Genomic DNA, 21,285 nt, shown 5'->3' on the forward strand with positions numbered 1-21,285 from the left:
ATACATATGCAACAGAGCAGTAGAAAATGGATTGTTGTAGAGAATGAATTGTGTCTCAGTAGCTCAAGTTTAGTAATAATGTCAGCTTGAACCAAAAGTGCACTGAAATTCATAAATAGATCCATGGATTTTAATAAAAAGACAAAATATTCTTGTACACATTTCTATAATTAACGTAATATTGTAAAAGTAAATCTGAGCTGAGGATGCATACCATCCCCAGTGTTCCTTTGAAAAGGTCTTTACAATGAATATATAATATTGTAATATAAAAATATAAAATATAATAATAATATATGCCCTGCGATGGGTTGGCACTCCGTCCAGGGTGTATCCTGCCTTGATGCCCGATGACGCCTGAGATAGGCACAGGCTCCCCGTGACCCGAGGTAGTTCGGATAAGCGGTAGAAAATGAGTGAGTGAGTGAGTAATAATAATATATCATATTGGATTCCACAATTTGTAATGATTGTTTTTTTTATTGTTATTTATATTACTAGGTAAAATGGAAAGGCAAGGACTTGTGTCCTTTGTGTCCTTGTGTGCCGAACTATTGGCCTGAGGGAAACTTGGTTCTTTGGTCTCAGGTACACTTTGAAAGACACGTATGCTTGGCTTAAGCCTGAAAAACAGGTAAGTGGAGTTATTGGTTTCTCTGTTTTTGTGAGATTATGCTCAATTTAAATTTTCAGGATTTTTTACACACACACACACACACACACACACACACACACGTTTTAAGTTTGGTGAAGCAAAATGACATTCTCACAGCGTTCTCCTCTCACTGATTCTCTATCCACAGGTTTTGGATCAGGATGTACCAACAGACTCTCCTATAACATTTCGCTAAATTCTTCCCTGAAAAAGTTGAGGAGGAACTCGTTCAGGAAATCACACAGCACCTTTTCTTCTTATAAGTAAATTAGAGTTTAGCAGTGGTTATAATTCTACTGTATTTTCTTAATGTTCAAATTATTGGTATCAATCTTACTATAATATTCCATAATTTTTTGTATCTCGCCAAGGTCAAGAAACAAATACTAGATGAGGAGATCTTTTGCTCTCCAGAGGCCTCGGTCTTTCTGGCATCATATGCTGTTCAAGCCAAGGTCAGTTTTATAATGTAATGCTTTGGCTTCTCAATATATAATCTCGTCCAGATATAGACAAATAAGCTTCAGTTCAAATCAATTTGATTTTATTTGTATAATGCTTTTATGAGTAAACATTGTCACAAAGCAGTTTTATAGAAATATATAATAATTAATCAGAATATAATTGTGACAGTTTATATGTACCCCAAAGAAGCAAGCCACGCGAATGAAGCAAGAAAAGCTTCCTTAAAGTATCAAACGTTCACCAATCATGGGATTGTGTTTCGGTAGTGAGCTGTAGTAAGGAGCAAAAACAAAAGCTCTTGAAAAAACAGCAATTAATTGTGTAGTAAGGCTGCCATCTAGTGATAGATTTCTTTTTATCATCTATCTTCTAGTATGATCAGATTAATATGAATACTAATAAATAGATGTTGGTAGAATGAATAACATTTTGAATCAGTTCTCTTTGATTTTTCTTTAATTCTTTCCTTTCCTCTCTCAGACACTCTGCACGGATCTCAGCATGCCTGGCATCATGGGATTGCATCTCATCAGCTGAAACTTAATCCCAGCAAAACTACACTGCCGTTCATCTCCATCTCTCTCTCTCTCTCTCTCTCTCTCTCTCTCTCTCTCTCTCACACCTTGGGGTAACCATGGACAACCAAATTGTCCTTTTCTTCTAACAGTTCTGATCAACAGTCCTCACACACTAGCAACATCAGATTTGTCCATTTCTATCCCAACAGGCCATTCATTTGCTTGTTTAGACTCTTCTTATTTCAGTCTCTGTAAATGAAAAGTTCCTATACAATTACCGAATTTGGCAGACACCCTTACCCAGAGAATCGTACATTTTAATCTCATTTTATATAACTGAGCAATTAAGGGTTAAGGGCTGGTAGCTTAGTGGACCTGAGGTTTGAACTCACAACCTTCCGATTGTCAGACCAGTACCTTAAACACTAGACTACCACATATTCACAGCTGACAACACTTTATTCAAAAATACTTCTGAAAGAAAAAATAAGTTCCTCTAATTGTTTACATTAGTCATTGGTTTTGTCCCATTCACTTGCCAAATTCGTATACATAAAATCACTATTAGGCTATTATTTAAAGACCATCCACACATATAATATGCTTTTGTTTTAGATCCTAGCACTGTTTTAGCACAATCAATAGTTTAAAACACTTTCTGATATAGATAAATAACTCCACTTATGTATCCACACTCATGGTCAGACACGGCCTTCTCCCACTCGTCCACTACATCGACAGCGACACGTCTCCATTGCTTTTCTTCCTCCATCGCAAGAATCGCACTTTCCAGCTCAGCTTTGTACTCCAGATTACCAGCATTCCCTCTTGTAGTCATGCACACATAGCCACCTGTAGCAAAAGCACAATACAGCCCATATTTCCTCATCTCATGAACATTACGTTACATGTCTCAAAATAAGAACACAGCATAACAGACTTGGAGGTGATCAAGATGTTCCTACCCGGCTTGGTGGCTTGCCAGAGCTCCTTGATGATTTCCACTGGCACGTTTCCAATACTCAGAGCTCCCACAATTACTACAACATCATACGACTCTACAATAATACAAAGAATGAAACATCTTAGTGAAACATCCACTAGTCCTGTACAGTGCTGGGTGACTACAAACTGCAAGTCCATATAGTCTGAGTGAACTACACCTGAAAGACTGTCTAATCACATTTGTTACTTTTATTGGATTCTCTGCTAGCAGTGAATCACAAACTTACTAAACATGACCATGAAGTGCTGTCATTGCGCCTGAGAAATTATCTCTGTTATTTCTATATCTGACACTAATAATGGCTTGCTCTCGAGCTGACTTTGTGAGATGACTCGTCTTTTTCTCATGAGAGATCCTGTTATTCGAGTGAATCAGTAATAACAGAAGGCAAGGGCACTGTTAGCTCTCACAATATATTAAGAAGAGACTTTAATATATTTGTTTGTATTTTACTGAAACTATACATGACTATAATCATTATTATAATGACATATATGAAAGGCCAGCAGTCGTCTAGAAAGGTTCATATTGTAATCTGATTAAATGACAGTCTTCTTAAGTTATCTTAAATGCTATTTAATTAAATCTCTAGTACAATTTCAATCTCAAAGCGAAACTCTCCACTTTACCCAGTCTGTAAGTCAGTCATGATTGTTCCATATACTTTCTGTGAATTGGTTTTTGATCGCTCGTTCGCCTCCATAGAGAGATTTCATCTTACAACTAAAATTCATTTCTTGGTTATTTGGTTAATTGCACTTTATGACAATATAAAACCCAGTTTGAGATGGAAATTATCTATAATGGTACTATTCTGTGTCCCCCAGATGAGGATAATCATATCAGTGAGTTTTTCATTGGCACCATTGCTACTGATTTGCTCATTAGGAATACATTTAAAATTGACCATTTATATGCTACATTTATTTACTTCTAGTCTATATCAAATTTTGGGACCTTCCAAATTCACATTGTTATTTTAAATCACATGACGAAGGTGAACTCATTATGTGTATCTGAAGGTGACTGGTTTTACCAGAACTGATTTAAGGCTATCACAGCCAGATACATTTTTATTTGTAAATCATTTTGAAAACTGTATAGTTTTCCCCTCCTACTTCAGCACTATGGACTACATTGAGTAAATTCACTACTTAAAATCCTGAAAAGATTGTAACACTACAAAATATGTAAAAGTATAAGGGGGTGAATAGTTATGCACTGTATGTTTATTACATTATGTTAGTTATGTTAGACTGTAATGTGGGGTTTGTAAAATTACGTATTTGATTTATGACTCAATTTCCAGTCCTTTTATGGGGATGATGACTGGCTATTATGAAAAGATAATCTTGTCATTACACATGAAAGCCGATCTCATCCGCCATGTCTCTGATGATGTGAGGTCATGTTTGTTTACTAGACATTCTGAAAATCCTAGGTTTAATTAGTCAGTATTACTGGATTGAACTCCTGATTCCTGATCGTAATTTGAAGGTGTTTTATTCTGGGAACATGTTGTAGTGTGGGTGGTCTGATTAACAATCCATCCTGTCACAATTTCATTATTAGTTAGGATTCTACAGTATAAGAAGCAGCTCTTACCATCTTGAACAGGCAAGGGATCCTCACACAGCATGCACTGCTTAAGCTCCTGATAAAGACCTGTTTTTCTGGCTATACTCAACATTTTCTCGCTTCCATCCAAGCCCACAAAGTGGCAAAATCCATTTTTCTTTAACTGCACAAAGACAATAATTCACACTATCTTAGATGGTCCATCAAGTACATCATGTGAAACAACAGCAGATAGAAGGAACATAAAATTGATATTAAAACATGAAAATTCTTCTCTTACATTTCCAGAGACCAGCCCTGTCCCACATGCCACGTCCAAAATAATGGCTCTCTCTTTCTCGCCGGTGAAGTGTGAAGCAATGCATTTTGCAGCTAAGAAAGGAGCACGGTAGTCCAATATTGCCAAATCCTTCCAAAACAATTTCAAACACATTCATTGCATGGTGGATCAGGTTCAGTATTGAAAGCATAACAAGCATACTTTTCTAAAAGTGTGTGATTTTGTGCTGCTTACTTCTTCATAGTTCTCGGCCCAGGAGCTGTAGAACGCAACCTTTTCCTTGGGCCCTGAGCTTTTATGAGCTGAAAGAACTGTATTCCTCACATCAGCAAAGGTCCTGGGATCTGCCATAACTTCTGGAAAACAAAAATATAACTGTTATATAATAGAAATTTGTACTACAATATAGATAAATTTCAGACGTACAGTCTACTGCATAGAAGAGCCCATGCTTGTTGAGTATTAATGAAGATTAATGAAGTGTTGAAGAGTCAGTTGTTATTCCTAATCACAATTCTTGATCTGCCTAATGAGTTAATTAAATTCTGAAAGGGGAAACAAACTTTTGCGCATGCCACAATTATTACTGATTTTTTTGTTTGTTCGTTTAAGGTTAAAAAAGTGCTGCATCAGTTGTATTTTCTTGGAAAATAATCTAATTTGGCCAATGTGCCAAAACATTTGCATAAAACTGTAGGCTGTTATTGTGAAATGTCTGCATGACAGATTAGTCCTTGCTATTACTTACACACATGGACAAAATTGTTGGTACCCTTCGGTCAATGAAAGAAAAACTCACAATGGTCACAGAAAAAAACTTTAATCTAACAAAAGTAATAATAAATAAAAATTCTATGAATGTTAACCAATGAAATTCAGACATTGCTTTTCAACCATGCTTCAACAGAATTATTAAAAAAAATAAACTTATGGAATAGGCCTGGACAAAAATGATGGTACCCCTAGAAAAGATTGAAAATAATGTGACCAAAGGGACATGTTAATTCAAGGTGTGTCCACTAATTAGCATCACAGGTGTCTACAATCTTGTAATCATATATATTTCTTTATGTAGGGCTCCAGGTAGTCACTGTGTTGTCTGGTGACATGGTGTGTACCACACTCAACATGGACCAGAGGAAGCGAAGGAAAGAGTTGTCTCAGGAGATTAGAAAGAAAATTATAGACAAGCATGATAAAGGTAAAGACTATAAGACCAGCTCCAAGCAGCTAGATGTTCCTATGACTATAGTTGCACATATTATTCAGAAATTTAAGATCCATGGGACTGTAGCCAACCTCCCTGGATGTGGCTGCAGGAGGAAAATTGATGACAAATCAAAGAGCCGGATAATCCGAATGGTAGAAAAAGAGCCCAGAAAGACTTCTAAAGAGATCCAAGGTGAAGTTCATGCTCAAGGAACATCAGTGTCAGATCGCACCATCCGTCGTTGTTTGAGCCAAAGTGGACTACATGGGAGATGACCAAGGAGGACATCATTGTTGAAAACAAATCATAAAAAAGCTAGAGTGGAATATGCCAAACGTTGACAAGCCACAAAGCTTCTGGGAGAATGTCCTATGGACAGATGAGACAAAAATGGAACTTTTTGCCAAGGCACATAAGCTCTATGTTCACAGACAGAAAAATGAAGCATATCAAGAAAAGAACACTGTCCCTACTGTGAAACATGGAGGAGGCTCTGTTATGTTCTGGGGCCTAGAATTAGATTAGTGCTTGTGTTCTGTTTTTTCCCTTATTTTAGCCTTGAACATTATCTATGATTTTGAGTGTGCCCTCTATGTGCCTCAGTATAAAAGCCAACTGTTTTCAACTATGGATTGTTCAGTCTCTCTTTGCATACAGTAAACTCTCTTTCACTATATACTGGCTCTTAGTCTTAAGTACAGTGTTTTTTGATCAAACATAAAGCATAAACCAGAGTCAGAATTCAGGCATAACTGTACACGCTCTGGACAATTTAGAGATGCCAATAAGCCTATAACGTTTTTTGTTGGCGAGGAAACCACCAAAGCACACGAAGAACATGCAACCTGTGCAAACACAGAGCCAGGGTCTGTCACACATTGAGAGTGACAAGTCACACATTTTGGTCTTTTGTCACGCTCTCCAACCACACCTCGTCACACAGAAAAACTTACTATTTATCATATATTTAATATGCTGCAGCGCCCAAAATGTATCTGTCTGCACTGCTGTCTCTATGGAAACGGGCAGGAATCAAGCGCGTCTCCCTTGGAGTTCTTAGTCGAGCCTGACACTTATCAGCCAATCAAAAAAAGAGGCTATACAATAGCCAATCAGAAAATAGTACTATTGTAATCTGGGTAAGATTTAACACAACAACCAATGAAAAAAAAGCAAATCCTGGAATTGTTCAGCACCATCCTCGTTCACCCACAGAGAAAACCACTGGAGCTGCGAGCATCACTTTGAGCAAAGAGTAAGTCATGATCTCCTGTTGTAATGTTACAACAAATTCACAACTTGTTTGACACAATGACATTTTGACTGCTGTTAGAGATGTTTCCCAGATAATCAGCATCAGTTTTTCATGAGTATCTGTAACAGCCAACTGGATTGAACCAATTTGGGAGGCTATCAAAGATCGCAGCCTTGGTTTTAGTCCTTCCACATTCTAATGCTGATGTCCAGATGGTATTTTCGATGGTCGGTTTGAACAAAACCTCAACACGAAACAGCTTGTCTCTGGACAGGACATTGTCCTCAATCATGACCCTAAAAATGTCTGGGCTTGAGCAGAACTGTTTTAAATGGGAGCAACATTACAAATGATAAAGGAGTCCAAAAAGGCAACAAATACTTACAATAAACAACACCTGTCATAATCTCTCTCTCTCTCTCTCTCACACACACACACACACACATACAAATTAATAAATGGAAATTTAATAAATACTTTGTATTTGGTTAAATTGTGTGCAGTGATCCTTATACCAAGCACAACACCCCCAGTGTTTTTTTGTTGTTGTTGTTTTTTGGGGGGGGTGTTTGAGATGTCACTCTTGCCTGTCTTCAAAACTTGAGAGCCCTGCAGAGCAAAAACCGGAATCCCCAGAGGTGTGAGGCAAATGTGCTAATCTTTAAGTCCCCTCTGGCTCAATCATTAGCTATGGTTAATCAATCCTAAAACAACATGTCTTAAAATGTTTCATTCCTCCTGTAGTAAAACAATTTGACGGGTCATTTTTTTAATACATTTTTATCACATTTAATAAATACAATTAAATAATTATATGTTTATATGACAAAAATATTGCAATGCTGACTGTAAATGAGATTTGTTCTCTGTGAGTGACGTATTCAGTTTTAACAGATTGCAATGGCATGTTTGTCTTAGTTCATCTTAAAATTGCTTACAATTCTTGGACTGTGTTCATAAAATGAAATAGTTTCACAATCATTAAAAGGTCTGTGGAGTTCTGAGAGACTGAAAGAAGTCCATGGTTGTAAACAGTTTATGAACTTCAGGAGATTTTAACTTTTTGCTGTTCACCTTCTCGCCTGTAGAGCGCCTCTGAAGGCAAACTTCTGACAATCTTACTCTACTTAGCCAAATATTAAATCGCAGCAGCATGTTAAAAAGCCATACAATACCTTTATATTTATCGATATGACCCTAGAGAACGTGGCAAAAATGTCCGCTTGGCGTTGATTTTATGCTGATTGAATGCAGCGCAAAAAGGCAAGTTATCTAGTTGTTTCGGTTCAAGCTGCAACTTTTAGCCGTGTTGTTGTTCGTCTTTGTCGGGAGCAATCGGAAAATTTACTCCGGGGATTCGGCCTGGAACAATAACCGGAGGACTGAAGGAGTCAGGTAGTCGCTTTATTTAATTCTTCCTGCCATTTTCTTAACAAAACTGCTACAGAATCGGGTTCTGAAAACAATTAGTTGAATTATAACTAGCTAGTAAACGCCAACTAAACTTAACAGCCTTAATCTAGTTATCGCTGTATATGGGTTGGCAATTGCTAACTAGATAGACATCACATTTAAGTGTTTGTGATTAAGATTGTATAAAGATTAAGATGTTCTGTTATACATATGGACAGCAAGACATTAAAAAAGCAACCACTTTTAGTTTAAAAGCTTTAAGTTCTGCTTTAACTCACTTGCTACAGCTTTATTAGCGAATTTAGTTCATATGAGACAAAGCAAGTTAGCATTGGCTAAATAGGCTGCACAGCCGTTATGTTATATTATACTTGTATGTCATTAGTATACTTATTATGTAAGTCATGCCTCATACCTGCAGCAGCTCTCTTGTCATGCGATTTAAAGAGTAAATCCCTCAGTGTGATTTTCTTTAAATACCATCCTTATGCTGTTTACACACCCACTCACTCACACCCACATACATATAGTCATATATATATACACACATATATTCCTTCATAATATAAAAATCCTTTACCCTTATAATGCTATTTTTGTATATTGTGCATTGATGACTATTTCTAAGCAAATGCTCATTGATTTCTTTTCGCTTTAAGGCTATTAAAAGCTCAAAATGTCGATTCTGGGTCTTAAAAAGAAACAACCCAAGACTTTTAAAGTCAAAGTCATCACCATGGACGCAGAGATGGAGTTCAGCTGTGAGGTAAATTAGACCGCATTTCAGGATACAACATTGATATGATGATCATAGGTTTAAGGACTGATCATCTACAGTAGGATATGTTTTCCAGACCTTTATCTGTTAAGTAATGTCGCTGGAGGATGTCTGTAGTGATGATGATGAGCGATCTCTCTCTGTACAAATCACAGCGATGAGTCTCTTTTCGATGTACCATGCATATTGAATTCCAGTGCATAAAATTTCACTTTTAATATATGCATTTTGTATATAGATTGTAGCCATGCAGGCTGCACTTGATCTTTAGAAGATCTTCTGTACCTTAAAACGTATGTATACTTTACTTGTGCAAGAAACTTTCTAATTTACCTAAAACTCATGGAAAGTGTCTCTTGGAGTATTTTTTATAATACTGAAGAAAAAAAAGTGAAACCATTTTTACCACAGGGATTTTCTATTGGTCATTTTATAGAAGGTAAAATAGAGTGTAGTCACTTCACACTTACAAACCCTCAGTCTGTAAAGATTACTGACATAACGGATTCAGACATGGCTACAATTATGGACATAAGCTCTCTAAAGCCCTCATATTTACCCAGTTCTAGAGTCTGATTTTTATACATATGCGACAGAGCAGTAGAAAATGGATTGTTGTAGAGAATGAATTGTGTCTCAGTAGCTCAAGTTTAGTAATAATGTCAGCTTGAACCAAAAGTGCACCGAAATTCATAAATAAATAGATCCTGTACACATTTCTATAATTAACGTAATATTGTAAAAGTAAATCTGAGCTGAGGATGCATACCATCCCCAGTGTTCCTTTGAAAAGGTCTTTACAACGAATATATAACATTGTAATATAAAAATATAAAACATAATAATAATATATCTTATTGGATTCCACAATTTGTGATGATTGTTTTTTTATTGCTATTATATTACTAGGTAAAATGGAAAGGCAAGGACTTGTTTGATCTGGTGTGCCGAACTATTGGACTGAGGGAAACTTGGTTCTTTGGTCTCAGGTACACTGTAAAAGACACGTATGCTTGGCTTAAGCCTGACAAACGGGTAAGTGGAGTTATTGGTTTCTCTGTTTTTGTGAGATTATGCTCAATTTAATTCTGCAGGATTTTTTACACACACACACACACACACACACACGTTTTAAGTTTGGTGAAGCAAAATGACATTCTCAAAACAAAATGACATTCTCAAAACGTTCTCCTCTCACTGCTTCTCTATCCACAGGTTTTGGATCAGGATGTACCAACAGACTCTCCTATAACATTTCACTTTCTTGCTAAATTCTTCCCTGAAAAAGTTGAGGAGGAACTCGTTCAGGAAATCACACAGCACCTTTTCTTCTTACAAGTGAGAGTTTAGCAGTGGTTATAATTCTACTGTATTTTCTTAATGTTCAAATTATTGGTATCAATCTTACTATCTTCTTCCATAATTTTTTGTGTCTCGCCAAGGTCAAGAAACAAATACTAGATGAGGAGATCTTTTGCTCTCCAGAGGCCTCGGTCCTTCTGGCGTCATATGCTGTCCAAGCCAAGGTCAGTTTTTATAATGCAGTGTTAAAAATAATTCTGCTATTATTATTATACTTATTGTCATGATACAAGCCTCACTGTTTACCAGCATCATTGGTAGAGATTATATTTTAGTTTCAATTTCTATGCAATTTCTATGCAATGTGAACCAGATGTACCACATGTCCAGAGAATTGCTTGAGGTTGTTGTTACCATAGAGAAAGAAGAGAATTTTTTCTTATTTTTTGTATTTCTCTTTGAAATATTTGTTAGATACTTAAATGAATTTTTGCACACCCAACCAATCATGATTCTAATCTAAACCTTGGCAAAACTTTTATTCTTCATTGATTAGATGGAAATTTTAAATGGATTGACTTTTTCAGTTTATACTTATAGTGTGTTTCTATTCTTTAGACTGTGTAAATGGTTTTTTAACTGTGTGCTTACACTGCACTCTTTATACAGTATGGAGATTATGACCCAAATTTCCACAAGCCAGGCTTCCTGGCGCAAGATGAACTCTTGCCTAAAAGGGTAAGTGTTGACTCTCGAGCACATAGAACTGATTTGCATAACACATTAATGTTTGATTAAAATGTTGTGACCTTTAAGTAAGAAATAAAACAACAAAATGTGTGATTAATAACGATGCATCATACGTTTTATCTGTTAAATGACAATTAATGTTATGGAATGTGACCAAAATATGTCACTTCCTCACTCATAATTGAACTTAGTACAAATCTTTAAAAAATGTAAAATTGCCACCAAGAAACTGCGAAGCCCATAATCATTCTTCATAAAATTCCTGTGCTAAAAACTTAATTACATCTTTACCTCTGCCTGTTAAAAACAATAGTATAAATCTCTTTACAGGAAACATCACCGTATCACTGATATCATGTGCTGTTCTTTGTTAAATAACCACACTTGGATTACAGATAATTAGTCCGCAAATTGGAAAACAAAACCTTCGATTTTATATTACAAATGTTAGATTTATATAAGAAAACTTGGATTAAATGGAGCAGTCATCATACAGGTTTCACTGAATGAGCTGTGACTTTAGAAACCATCAGAAGGAGTGTATTAGTATAAATGTGTGATTTGCTGCTGGAAATACTGTAAGGCTGCTGTAATAAAACTAAATCAACACCTTCTGGGCAATCCGAGTACAGAATTGAAGAATAAACCCAATTTCAGGGTTTTATATATATACATTGTGTATGTGTGTGACTTTCAAGGTGCTGATGCAGTATCAGATGACACCAGAGATGTGGGAGGAGAAGATCACAGCTTGGTATGCTGAGCACAGAAATCTAGCAAGGTAAAATATTATACTGCTGCTGTTTTGTTTTCAAGGCCTGCATGTATCTAATAAATACCTGCTGATTGTGATTTGTAGATGTTTTGCACATTTTTGTCTCGCAGAATCTATAGATCTATTGCTTCACCGCTTTATCATACAGCAGTGGTTTGGAAAAGACGTAAACGTTCACGATTAGGATTAAACGCAATGATTATGATATTCTTTTAATACTATTCATGGTGTTCAGAATGTAGTGTTTGTTTTTTATTTCCTTCTTTGGCTGAATCCCAGATATCCCCTGTGCATAAGGAAGAATATAATAATAATAATAATAATAATAATAATAATAATAATAATAATAGCTTTAATGTTTAGCTTAAGCTGCCGTGATTGTTGTATTAGATCCGTACATCTAAAAATGGTACAAAGCTGTAACTAATAAATATCGCTGCATTTACATATTGCAGTATTTGTCATATTAATAATTTCTATTAAGCCGCAATGTTCTGAATAATATATTACTTAAAAAACAAAACAGGCCTTAATGAACTTTTGGCACTCAGCGTGAAACCAAAAGGAGACTTAAAAATAAAAAAAGAAAATAGGTCTGTATGTTTCGTACTAATCCTGTATTCTTTTAGGGATGAAGCCGAAATGGAGTATCTGAAAATAGCACAGGATCTCGACATGTATGGCGTCAGCTATTTTTCAATCACAGTAAGCCATCGTCTTATCTCACGTTTTTATAGATTTACGAAATTATCTAGAATAAACCAAGTTAGAAGGGTAAGTTGTTCTGACAAATATTATTTTCAGCAAAATAAAAGAGACAAGGAGCTCCTGCTTGGTGTCGACGCACAGGGACTTCATATCTACAGCCCCAATAGCAAACTGAATCCCCAGAAGTCTTTCCCCTGGAGCGGCATCCGCAACATCTCATACAGTGAGAAAGAGGTATCGGATTAGCTCGGTGTTCCACAGTAAACAAACTGAACTAAAGCTCTACGCGGTTTTGTGCCAGAGCCTAGCAGATTCAGCTGGAGAACTGAGCCACTGATCTGCTGGAGCAGGACTGGCTTTGAACAGTAGAGAAGAGAGAACTTTATTAATCCCCAAGGGGAAATCTGGTGTCATGAGAGCAACAGCAAAGACTAGGACTTAACACCAGAGCAGCATGACACATGCAGTGTACAATAAACTCACTAGTATCATGAATAAGAACTAGAATGCATGCCTAACTATTATTTACAGACTGAAACTGAGGTCTCTGTGCAGATTTACTGTATGATAAATATTACAGGTTGACGGTTTAACTATTATTAAGACAAAGTGTAGTCTGATAGTGTGTGTGTATAAAATAAATGTACAGTGGTCATTATTAAGTCAGAAATAATGTGTATATAAAGATATACATTTTTTTGGCATGTTTTCTGATGTGTGTCCTTGTATTTCCCAAATCATGTAACTCACAAATCATGCGTTTGTGTTATGCAAACAGTTTACTATTAAGCCGCTGGACAAAAAGAAGGACGTCTTTAAATTCTATTCTTCACAACTCAGAGTGAATAAGTTGGTAAGTTAAGTGTCTAGTGTATCGTGCGTTCATATGTTTTACAATCTATACTGAATTCTGTGTTAAGAAATATTCATTCATTCTATTCTATATTCTATTCTATCCTGTTTGCATTTTTGAAGATCTTACAGCTGTGTATTGGGAACCATGACCTGTTTATGAGGAGGAGGAAGGTGGACTCTATTGAAGTGCAGCAGATGAAGGCTCAAGCCAAAGAAGAGAAAGCTAGGAAAAAGGTCTATTTCATGTATTTCCATGCAGCATTTATAAAGTTTTAGTTTTTTTTTTTATTATTGTTACACTGTGTTTGGTTGCCAAATCTCTCCATAATACTTCGGGGGTTTTTTGGTGCTGGGTTTGGGTTTCATATTCGTTTTCATTTCCCATTTGTACCAGATGGAGCGTCAGATTCTAGCGCGGGAGAAGCAGATGAGGGAGGATGCAGAGCGGGCGAAAGAGGAGATGGAGCGCCGGCTGTTTCAGATTCAGGACGAGGCTCGTATGGCTAATGAAGCTCTGGTGAGTTACAGAAAGTCATGGAATTAGATGAAAGATTAAGTGTTTCTCTGTAAAGATAGATTTGAATAAATAGTCAAAAAAAGTAATCTAATTTATGCGACATTCTTCCTGATGTTTTAAATCTATAAAACTATAGTTCTACACACATTCAGTATCTCAGTATATTTTGGCATACGTGTTTTTCTTCATCCCTTCACGTAGCTGCGCTCTGAGGAGACGGCAGACTTGCTAGCGGAGAAAGCCCAGATCGCTGAGGAGGAGGCAAAGCTGCTGGCTCACAAAGCAGCCGAAGCCGAGCAGGAGAGGCAGAGACTGGAGGTCACGGCCCTCAAGACGAAAGAAGAACACAGGCTAATGGAGCAGAAGATGAGGGAGGCGGAGCAGTTAGCTGTAAAACTGGTGGAGCAGTCAGAGAGGAGGTCTACTTTCAGAAATTACACTGCGTTTTATTTCAGTTTGTTGGCTTTGACGTACAGCAGAAGTTGCTAAGAGTGAAACCTTTGTTTGTGCTTTCTAAGGTCAAAGGAGGCTGATCATTTAAAGCAGGATCTGACCGAGGCCAAAGACGCAGAACGTAGAGCCAAGCAGAAGCTGCTAGAGATCACCAAAACTACATACCCCGTAAAACCGACCTTAGATTTCGTTTAGTTTATTTTTGCTGCTATTTCTGTTAACTGAAGCATTACATTAAATTGAATTGATAACACTTGGCTAATAGAACAGGCTGATATTACGGTTACTCAACGTTCTCAATGTGTTTGAATTTGACTGCTACTGATTATTTTTCTATAACAAAATGCCCCATCATGCTTTCTTTTCTTTCTTTTATTTAAAACAATCCTATCAATTTAACTTCAATTCTGATTCTCTGAGATACTTTACGACGCAATATTGGGTATGATTTTAGCTACTTATTAGCTATACTTTTTCCGGCCGAGGTTGAATTCTGTTTTCAGAAAAATTCAGTCAGGTCCAAATCCAATATACTTTTTACTTTTTAGCAAATACCCAAATACAGAGATTAAAATGAAAATGTTTTGTGCGTATTTTGCTCTTTTATAGTTGATAGCTGCGTATTCTAATCCTCCACCTGCACCTGGACCTGACAGTACGGAGATGCAGATGGACGTGGCCGCGTCGTACCGACTGGATTTCAAAGACTCGGACATGAAGAGACTGTCCATGGAGATCGAACGTGAACGGTACGAATGTGGTGTTGTTACATCACAACATTTGAATGTTTCACAGGAAACTTGACACTATACTGCTCCTTTGTGTACCTGGGTTTGGTGGAAGCGTTCGTGTGCTTATTTATATTGGTTGTTTATTGGGGGGTACATGTGGAATACAAACGTGTGTGTGTACGCTCATTTCCATCAGGCTAGAGTACATGGAGAAGAGCAAACACCTTCAGGATCAGCTTAAAGAGCTGAAGTCAGAGATCGAGTCTCTGAAGCTGGAGGAGCAGCAGCAGCAGGCGGGTCTTTACAGCCTAAGGGGTTACTCTGAGCCACCCTACATCCCCCACAGCAACGTAAGACACACACACAACACACACTACAGCATCAACCCAATGCTCTCTCTGTAACCTCTAGAAAAATCAAGTGGGATTGACTGGCAGAAAATGGAGATTCGGTTAAGATTTGAAGCATTGCATAACTTAAAAACATGCTAAATTCTATCTAAAGTATGCATTGATGAAACCCTAAACACCCCAGTCACATGTTTTGGTTGCCTAGAAACCTAACTGACCTGGATAACGTATCTAACATAAGGTATGTCATATCTCTGATATGAAAGCTTCTTGTCCCGGGTTAGTGATTTATTCTCCTCCGTAATGTAAATGGCAGTTGTATCATATTCCTACTCAAGGTATAACTTGTAATTGTTTCCATGTGCATTTACAGACTGATTAATCATAGACATCGTGTACACAGTCAGCTACATCGTGTACACAGTCAGCTACATCGTGTACACAGTCAGCTACATCGTGTACACAGTCAGCTACATCATGTACACAGTCAGCTACATTGTTCGCCTCTGATTTTTTTTTTTTTTTTTTTTTTTGGGCTTTAGGATTAACAGAAAATGGCATTTTTATGTGAAAGTTTCCAAAACCTTCTAGTTTATCAAAAGGTCACAAAGGCAATAATGTCAAGCCTGTCTATAAAAATCAAAATAGACCACAGTTATACAGGAAACTGCACTTATATGATCAAAAGTGTGTGGACACCTGACCTTTAAACATCCCCTGGTGAGAAGTCGGTGTTCCAGTGTTCGATGGGGTTGAGCTCGAGTTCTTCATGGAGCTCTCACGAGAGATCCTTTTGAAACTGGGTTGTTTATGATGAATTATGAGACAGGAAAGAATCTGGCTAGAAATCAGACTGCAGGTTTTTGAAGAATGTGCTGTCTAATGCTTTAAAGCCACTGCAGTTAAATTCTGCACTTTTTTGGCAAAGATTTCTGTTTGTCTAGAGCTTCACCTTTTGTTGGCTAAAATCTCTGTTTTTTTTCTCCTGCAAGGTAGCTGCAGGACCGTTTTTTAGCAGGACCGTTATCTCACTGTTACAGACATTAACAAAGTTTTCATTTTGTTCATGTCTTGGTTGTTTGTCTCCTCAGAAACTATAAGGAAATCCGAATATTCATGCAAGAATTGTCTAAATAAATATATGGGTCTTTAGAGATGATGGAACGGTTGTGACTGTGTGCTGGTGTTTTGCAGAGAAACTCAGCCTACATGACTCAGATGGCGTTTTTCGAAGAAGTGTGAATAGACAGAAACCTGACAAGGAGGACGGAGGTGAAGAAATCATCACTACAGTGTGTGACACTCATCAGGGAATGTACGATATCGAGCACCGATTATCAAGCACACACGCCTGCACAAAACACTTCGGGGGGAAAGTCATTTGAGATCATTTTAATGACTGGTTTAAAAGCTCTCACTAAAAGTGCTGTGCACAGAGCAACACCGAGGTTACTACAGTTACTACAGTTTTCAAGCAGATGTTTAATTTTTGCAATGCCAAAAATTTCTTTTATTTTTATCTTATCTAGACCATATCATAAAATTTAGTTTTCACAAAAAGAGCAAAGAACTTTCCTCTTATATTTCTTTAAGGTACAGTACGTCTGTTTTAATTTAACCGGGGAAGTTTAACTAATGTGCAACTGCTTGTTACCATCAGTCTTTTCATTTGAGAAAATATTTCATCAGCGTCACATTTCCTCCTGGATTTCAGCTAGTAACAAGCAGTCCTCTTGCACTAGTGCCTTTTTAACACGTTAAAATGTTACGAATGCAGGGGTAAGTTATAAAAAGAATTATGTCGCCAGTGTAACACTGCACAGTCTAACAGACCTCTGATGCTTTACCTTTCTGGCAGCTCGGTTTCCGCTTCACTGTTTATTCATTTGGAGGACTCGAAGCCTGGCTCTCTCCATTTTCTACATCCATGGTAAAAGATTTAGCCATATGCCCAAACCACTGCTGCAGTCCTTTCCTTAAAATATGTGCTTTCATTCACCACTTTATTTTCAAAAACTTTTCGGACAGAATCAAGCTCTTAAAATCTAGACAAGTCATTTCCTTTGCACTCTAGTGGGTGTTGAAGCTTGTAAAGTGTAGCACAGGTTTGCATTTTCCTGAAAATGCTGTTCTGTAAGGGATAAAAAAACAACAAGGAGTGCTGATTGATGATTTTCCTCTTATACAACAGCCATTTTCAAACAATCACAATATTTATTTTTAATGAAAGACACATTGTGCTTTTTATCTGCTTTGTAAAACATAAGCGTAAAACTACAGAGCTATGACTTTTAACACTCCTTTCATAAAGGTCTCCACTTAAAACACTAGATCAACAATTCCACCCAGTTTTACATCAGATTATGTGATTATTTGTTACTGTACAAACAATAGAGAGGACTGACAGGGGGATTAACACCGGGACTGCAGCAAACAATACTAAACTACTGGGACAATAACAGGACAAAAACTAAAACCTACTGTACTATAAAGGCCAGCGTTAGTGCTGTTTTAGATGACGTGCATATAAAATTAAAACACCAGCTAAAGTGTCCATTTTGATTTATAGAGACCATTTCAATTTATACTCATTTGTTTCAGCTGTACGACATTCATATTTTTTGTTTTTTTTCCCCAGTTGTCAGTTTTGCAATATTTCTTATACATTTCTTGTGCTGGAAAAAAAACAGGCCATTTTCTATTACAAATTATTTATACTTAAACCCCTTTTTTTAAAATTACTTTTAAACAATTTAAAGAAACCATTTCAATTTATACTCATTCGTTTCAGCTGCACTACATTCATCATTCATGTTTAAATGCTAATGTCACAGAACATTGAGTGTGTAATGACCGAGGTACTTAAACACTATTATTTTTCTTTGCTTTGTTTTCTTTTCCCCCAATGTGAGTTTTACAATTTTTCTTATACATTTCTTGTGCTGGAAAAGAAAAAAACAGGCCATTTTTTATTACAAATTATTTATACTTAACCCCCTTTTTTTTTCTTTTAAACAAGTGACTATAGTTTAAAGTGATATGCAGTTTGTTCTTTATTCTTGTTTTTGTGTGTATCTTGGTGCCTTCCTGGTCAGTATGAGACTGCATGATTTAAACTGGGAATAGCTTAATTCTCAGCTATTGATTAAAGTGGCAGAAAATGTTTGGGGTTTAGCAGTAAGCTTTAGAGGTTTACAAAGAATTCATGATGCTTTGAATTTGAAAATTGGGCAATTCTCCTTTTGTAGCACCTTTTTTAGCACATAAACACAAGTTCATTGGTTTTTGGTAAAAAATAAAAAATTAAAAAACATTCCCTTGTTCCTATAAACATAACCACGTTATACACAGAAGGCAATTATTCATGTTTTAATGAAACCTGCCCATTTTTGCCCATGTGTCAAACACTAATTTATCCTGAACTTTTTGTTAACTACAGCTCATAAGTGCCTTATGTTTTGTAGAAGATTTTTTTTTTTTAAACCTTTGAGTGTTTATACAGATTCAGTGCCACGTGTAAGTCTTTACTGAGTTGCAGTATTATAGCCTTTGTTATGAATCTGCTACAGTTTACAATTTACATTTTGTCGCATTTAATTCCATGCTTTAACCCAAAGTGAGGGTAGTTAGTCGTGAGGCAGAATAGAGGTGAAATCTGAGGCTGGGCAAAGTTTCTAACTTTTAACTATCCGGTCACTAGCTCAAAGGCTTCGGCACTGAGCTGTTACACATACTTACACCTCTGATGTGTAGTGAATTGAAAACTAATTCACAAATAAAAGGATGACTTTTTACAAATATTTGTGTGTGCCTTTAATGAGGAGTGTATGAGTTATATCTTTTTCTTGCCCACGGGATCTTAACTAAAGTCATAGGAACCCAGAGGTTCTTAAAATCATCTTTTAAACCGTGTTCTCGTTATCTGTGGACTATTTTTAATTTAATTCAATAAACCCACTACCTATATACATCAGCACTCATGTTTCTTCCTTGTATACTAGCCCAATATGGTGTAAAAACATGAAACTGGCAACCCTGGTTTAATTCCCAGTAGAGTGTTTTTTTGTTGTTGTTGGTTTGTTTTTTTGTTTTAAAGTAAGCTTTAAATTCCCCCAAGGCAATATTTCCAATTTCTACCTAAAGATGGCAGAGTTAACCAGTTCGGTCCAGCACAGAATGTGCTTTTATTTCCTTATCTACAACAGATCCTCCCAGTTTTCTTTAGAGTACAGTAATCAGGACACACAGCATCACTGAAGCGACTCACCTCTGTTTTCCCCGGGCTGTCTCCACAAGCTGGCAGTGGTTCACAATTTTGAGTTGAGCACTGGGAATATTTGTAGATGACAGTTCAGGGCTGTGCTTCTGCAGACATGGGAATCGTTCTTCCGCAAACATTTTTTTATAAAGTTCAGTGAAAAATAAATATAGTTGTGTATGTGTAATGTGAGGAAGAAGAACACATACATTTTCTATACCACTTATCCTACGCACTGTCAAGGGAGCCTGGAGTCTATCCTATTAAGGTGCACACACACTCAACCATTCACACACTTCAGACAGAAATTACAGTCAACCTACAACATCTTTGGACTGGGGAGGAAACGCTCAAAGCTTGAGGAAAATGGTCAAGAATCGAACCCCTAACCCTGGAGGTGTGAAGCAGGCATGTTAAGTGCAAATCCATTCTAGCTTCAGCTCCAGTGCTGTTTTTAAGCAAAATGATGACCTTTCCCTTCTGCAATGTCATTGCAGTACCTGCATTCCCTTTCTGAAGCACAAAGCCAGCTCAGAATTTACGCTCATAAATAATTTGCAGTTTAGAAGGTTTAGTGGATTTTTCACCTTTTTTCTACTCTTGCATGTAAATTAGAATTTCAAAGCCCTTTTTGATGTTTTGTTTTTTGTTTCATTGAGACGTTTCTGCAGTTACAGGTGTGTGAAGATAGCAGACACTATAAAAATCTAAAAATGCCCCAGAGACATTTAATGCCTTGTATTCTTTTTAATAGATATGCAAATGCACTATAATCTCTTGATTATAATCAGTTAAAGTCTATACTCCTGCTTAGTAAGTAGAACAGAAGGTTTTTTATGTTTACTATTTTTATAGCCATCTGGTGCAACATTGCAACCGTCTGATAAATCAAAATGGTTGATTTTTTTATAGGAATATAATATTACATTAATTCAATTCTGGTGGCACAGTGAGTAGTGCTGCTGCCTCATCTGCTGGATTGATGACTCTAAATGACTAAATGATGATATTCCTATGAAGTGTATATTCAGTGACTCACACCTAATGTTCCTAAGTTGACTGCTTCCTGTCCGGGTTGCCAGTGTAGACCTCTGATCTGCATATTTGATTTGGTACAGGTTTTATATCCCTTCCTTTGTGACCGGCACTAAGAGGTAACCCCTGAGTGGACACGTTGGTTCACAGCCTGTGACTCAAACCACTGGGCCGTCGCAGGATCCCCAGGGGACTATCACCTTGGCTTGGTATTGTTATAGGTGTTATCACCCAAATGATCAGGTGATACTCCTGTTTAATTTAATACCCTTTCTGATGTGCATCTTGGAGTGATATCTGGGTGCATTCAATCTGTAATTTCTTACATTATTGTTATTATTGATATTCATTCATTCATTCATTCATCTTCTACCGCTTATCCGAACTGCCTCG

At 36.9% G+C, this 21,285-nt stretch overlaps 2 protein-coding genes across 6 annotated transcripts in view; one reads left to right on the forward strand and one right to left on the reverse strand.

The window, feature by feature from the left end:
- The first annotated feature begins 903 nt into the window (after positions 1–903).
- nf2b (NF2, moesin-ezrin-radixin like (MERLIN) tumor suppressor b) lies at positions 904–19,397 on the forward strand. Of its 3 annotated transcripts, XM_060891309.1 has the most exons (17): positions 8,224–8,362; positions 9,040–9,146; positions 10,068–10,193; positions 10,374–10,496; positions 10,601–10,684; positions 11,130–11,198; positions 11,909–11,991; positions 12,615–12,690; positions 12,790–12,927; positions 13,472–13,546; positions 13,669–13,782; positions 13,943–14,065; positions 14,267–14,484; positions 14,584–14,686; positions 15,128–15,267; positions 15,446–15,599; positions 16,794–19,397. In XM_060891309.1, the coding sequence occupies exons 2-17, from the start codon at positions 9,057–9,059 to the stop codon at positions 16,839–16,841; spliced, it is 1,764 nt and encodes a 587-aa protein (XP_060747292.1). In that variant the 5' UTR covers positions 8,224–8,362; positions 9,040–9,056; the 3' UTR covers positions 16,842–19,397. The 3 variants fall into 3 exon arrangements, with proteins under 3 accessions (XP_060747293.1, XP_060747292.1, XP_060747291.1); XM_060891308.1 differs by lacking the exon at positions 16,794–19,397 and having other exon boundaries at positions 8,226–8,362; positions 9,039–9,146; positions 15,446–16,584; XM_060891310.1 differs by lacking the exons at positions 8,224–8,362; positions 9,040–9,146; positions 10,068–10,193; positions 10,374–10,496; positions 10,601–10,684 and adding exons at positions 904–918; positions 1,027–1,110.
- The window catches only part of LOC132860195 (methyltransferase-like protein 27), a 242,299-nt gene continuing 222,267 nt past the window's right edge, over positions 1,254–21,285 (reverse strand). Inside the window, exons 1-6 of one of the 3 annotated variants that reach the window (XM_060891313.1) lie at positions 8,796–8,832; positions 4,737–4,858; positions 4,503–4,631; positions 4,250–4,385; positions 2,604–2,696; positions 1,254–2,490 (exon numbers count right to left, since the gene is read on the reverse strand). In XM_060891313.1, coding sequence (XP_060747296.1) covers positions 2,285–2,490; positions 2,604–2,696; positions 4,250–4,385; positions 4,503–4,631; positions 4,737–4,853 — 681 coding nt within the window. In that variant the 5' untranslated portion in view covers positions 4,854–4,858; positions 8,796–8,832 and the 3' untranslated portion in view covers positions 1,254–2,284. Of the gene's footprint in view, positions 2,491–2,603; positions 2,697–4,249; positions 4,386–4,502; positions 4,632–4,736; positions 4,862–8,142; positions 8,281–8,795; positions 8,833–21,285 lie in introns of those variants that run through there. The other 2 variants (XM_060891312.1, XM_060891311.1) reach the window with 2 other exon arrangements.

This window comes from Tachysurus vachellii, chromosome 17 (genome assembly GCF_030014155.1).
Source record: "Tachysurus vachellii isolate PV-2020 chromosome 17, HZAU_Pvac_v1, whole genome shotgun sequence".
Classification (NCBI taxonomy): Eukaryota; Metazoa; Chordata; class Actinopteri; order Siluriformes; family Bagridae; genus Tachysurus; species Tachysurus vachellii.

Excerpts from the sequence above, each read along its gene's own strand:
- nf2b (XM_060891308.1), top strand. The coding sequence starts at position 9,057 with ATGTCGATTCTGGGTCTTAAAAAGAAACAACCCAAGACTTTTAAAGTC. Across the intron at positions 9,147-10,067 it reads AGATGGAGTTCAGCTGTGAG|GTAAAATGGAAAGGCAAGGA; the intron begins GTAAATTAGACC and ends TTATATTACTAG. Across the intron at positions 14,485-14,583 it reads GTGGAGCAGTCAGAGAGGAG|GTCAAAGGAGGCTGATCATT; the intron begins GTCTACTTTCAG and ends GTGCTTTCTAAG.